General features: G+C 46.5%; 1 protein-coding gene across 1 annotated transcript; it reads left to right on the forward strand.

Annotated features, from left to right (window-relative positions):
* Positions 1-2,236: 2,236 nt before the first annotated feature.
* LOC101877920 (olfactory receptor 8I2-like) lies at positions 2,237-3,190 on the forward strand. The gene has a single exon (XM_005139599.2). It carries the CDS (start codon positions 2,237-2,239, stop codon positions 3,188-3,190), a length of 954 nt encoding a protein of 317 aa, XP_005139656.2.
* Positions 3,191-3,521: the final 331 nt, after the last annotated feature.

Consider the following 3,521-nt stretch of genomic DNA (forward strand, 5'->3'; position numbering starts at 1 on the left):
GGAGAGGAATTGAGAGGTTATTTTTGTGATCAAGTCAAAGCAATTATGTGATGGAGGAGGCTCCTTTGGGAGAACAGTTTGCACAACACAAGCCTCTGAGGTAATGCCTCCTGTGAGATAAAACCCCTCCACCAGCCAGCCTGCAGCATCCTGCTCACAAGCATCTCTCCTTCAACCCATCGCATGTGTTCAACCAGGAGCTGCAGGCACTGCATCCACCAGCACCTTCCTCTTGAACCAAGCAGGTACAAAAGGGTTTGATGGGTGCTGAGTCCAGTTTGACCGTGGCCGTGCTGCCTCTCACATACTGCATGGCATGTTGAATTTCAGTCTTGTTCAGGGACTGTAGTGATAGGGCAAGGGCTGATGGGTTTAAGCTGGAACAGGGGAAATTCAGGTTGGAGATAAGGAAGGAGTTCTTCCCTGTGAGGGTGCTGAGGCGCTGGCACAGGGTGCCCAGAGAAGCTGAGGCTGCCCCATCCCTGGCAGTGCTCAAGGCCAGGTTGGACACAGGGGCTTGGAGCAGCTGCTCCAGTGGAAGGGGTTGGGGTTGGAGCTGGAGGAGCTTTCAGGCCCCTTCAACCCAAACCATTCTATCATAACCCATGTTGTGAATAAAAGTGCCCTAGTATCGGGTAGGTTTGCTTCAGAAAAACCCACGTTCCTGACCAAATGACTTAGCAATATTTTAGCAGCGATGTAGGCATTAATAGTTAGATCTTCCATCAGATAATGCATCTGCAGAGGGGTTGAATGGGGGATTTGACAATATCCAAGCTAAAACCTTAAATGTTTGCTTTATACCTGATATATTTTACGCCTGGAGGTGGATATTTGTGTTGGACATAGGAAGCTCACTGCAATCACAGCAAAGCTCTGCTAGAACCAAGACCACTGCTTTCACTTAACCTTATGCAGGGTGGGGGTTCTTGGCAGCAGGTTGGGACTGGATGACTTTTAAGGTCCCTTTGACCCAAATCATTCTATGCTAGACCATGGTGTGAATAAAAGTGCTCTGGAAGGGATAGGTTTGCTTCAAAACCCCACGTTCCTGACTCCATCTACAACTGATTGAGGGGTAATTTCGCAGCGATGTAGCCATTCATAGTTAGACCTTCCATCAGATAACCCATCTGCAGAGGGGATGAATGGGGGATATGAGCATATGCAAGCTAAAGCCTTAACTGTTTGCTTTATAGGTGATATATTTAACGTCCTCAGGTGCATATTTGTGTTGGTCATAAGAAGCTCACTGCAATCACAGCAAAGCTCTGCTGGAGCCAAGAGCACTGCTTTCCCTTAACATTATGCACCATGGGGTTTTTGGCAGCAGGTTGGGACTGGATGACTTTTAAGGTACCTTTGATTCAAACCATTCTATGCTAGACCATGGTGTGAATAAAATGCACTGGAAGGGATAGGTTTGCTTCAAAACCCCACGTTCCAGACTCCATCTCCAACAAATTTAGTGGTAATTTAGCAGTGATGTAGCCATTCATACATAGATATTCCATCAGATAATTCATCTGCAGAGGAATTGAATGGCGGAGAAGATAATATCCAAAGTAAAGCCTTAACATTTTGGTCTGTATCTGGTATGTTTTACACCCTCAGGTGGATGTATGGGTTGGTCATAGGAAGCTCACTGCAGTCACAGCAAAGCTCTGCTGGAGCCAAGACCGCTGCTTTCACTTAACCTTATGCAGAATTGGGGTTCTTCAAAAGCAAATACGCTTAGAACTTAAAGCAAAATTCAAGTACATGGCTTTGTGTTGTGATGAAAAGGATGCACCACAACTAAAGAAGCTACAGAACAGCATTGATTCAGTATTTAAAACACAATAAAGAGGGAAAAAAATCTTAAAATTCTCAGAAATCAGTGAAGAAAATACAAAATCTTTTCTGTTTTCCACATTTGGGGATGTATTTATTTGATTTTATTGTATTACTCTTAGATAGACATGATGTTTATCAGGGTATCATTAGTGTCGTGTATAACAATCATATTAGAATTATTCTCTTTTAATTTCAGGCTGTGTAATGAGCTCCTTCACCTCTTTGACCTCTTCAGATCTTGGGCTACAGACAGAAACACACCATTACAGAGACAACATTTGCTACTGCATTTACTTTATGGATTAAACTCCAACTAAACTTCCACATTGTTTCTCTCGTAGGGGTGTATATCACCGAATCCTTTCCTTTCCTTTCAATCCAAACCCATCACCTTCTTGAAATGACGGATGGAGGAAACCTCACTGCTCTCTCCAGCTTCATCCTCTTGGGTTTCTCTGATGCCCCAGAGCTACAAACCACCATCTTCACAGTACTCTTATCCCTCTATGTTTTAATGGTGCTGGGGAACCTGACCATGATCCTGCTCATCAACACTGACCCCCACCTCCACACCCCCATGTACTTCTTCCTCACCCACTTATCTTGCATAGATTTTTGCCTTTCCTCTGCTACCATCCCCAAAGCTCTGCAGACCTTCCTGCAGGGGAGAAGCCACATCTCCTTTTGGGGTTGCTTTGCTCAGATGTATGTTTACCTGTCTATGGCTGTCTCTGAGACCCTCATGCTTGGAGTAATGGCTTACGACCGATACTCGGCTGTGTGCAAGCCCCTGCTCTACACCACTACCATGACCAGGGCACGTTGCTATGGCATGATGGTGCTGGTGTACGCCATGGGGTTCCTCACCTCCCTGGTGCACACCACGCTGGCAGGGAGGTTGTCCTTCTGTCAGACCAGGAGCATCAACCACTTCTTCTGCGAGCTGCCCACCCTCCTGCAGCTCTCCTGCTCAGACACAAGCACTAATGAGGTCTTGCAGGTTTACAATACTGCGTTTGACATCATTGTGTCTCTCCTGATGATCCTGGTGTCCTACACCTACATCCTGCACACCGTCCTGCAGATCCCTTTGGCCAGCAGGAGGCTGAAGGTCTTCTCTACCTGTGCCTCCCACTTGGCTGCCATCACCATCTTCTACGCACCTGCCATCCTCACCTATGTCCAGCCTCATGGGGCATCCTCATGGGGTCAGGCAAAGCTGGTGTCGCTGTGTTACTGCATCCTCAGCCCAACCCTCAACCCCCTCATCTACAGCCTGAGGAACAAGGAGGTGCAGGGGGCTCTGAGGAGGCTGTGGGAGCGAAAGCTGCTGCCACATCTATCCAGGTTTTGAAAGCACACTTGGAGCTCTTCAATGCTTTGCAGGTAAGGAACGAATATGTGGAATATGTGGTCATGGAACTGATCATTACTGGCCTTTGTCGCTCACTTATTGGTCATTCTTACAGATAAGGAGATGACACAGCAAGTGCAGGGTATGGAGAACCAGCACAACAAATGGTTTTCTTCAAACAGCTTCAGGTGGTTTTAATCAAGGCCTGAGCCTTCAATAATTCATCCAAATAAGGATCATCTGTTTTCGATAGCAAGACTGAGGCAGGACCATAGTGTTTTGTGTCTAACTTGTGCTAAATGACGGTAGTGCCCACAAACAGGAGGCTCAT

The sequence above is a fragment of the Melopsittacus undulatus genome, unplaced genomic scaffold (genome assembly GCF_012275295.1).
Source record: "Melopsittacus undulatus isolate bMelUnd1 unplaced genomic scaffold, bMelUnd1.mat.Z mat_scaffold_49_arrow_ctg1, whole genome shotgun sequence".
NCBI classification, from domain to species: domain Eukaryota; kingdom Metazoa; phylum Chordata; class Aves; order Psittaciformes; family Psittaculidae; genus Melopsittacus; species Melopsittacus undulatus.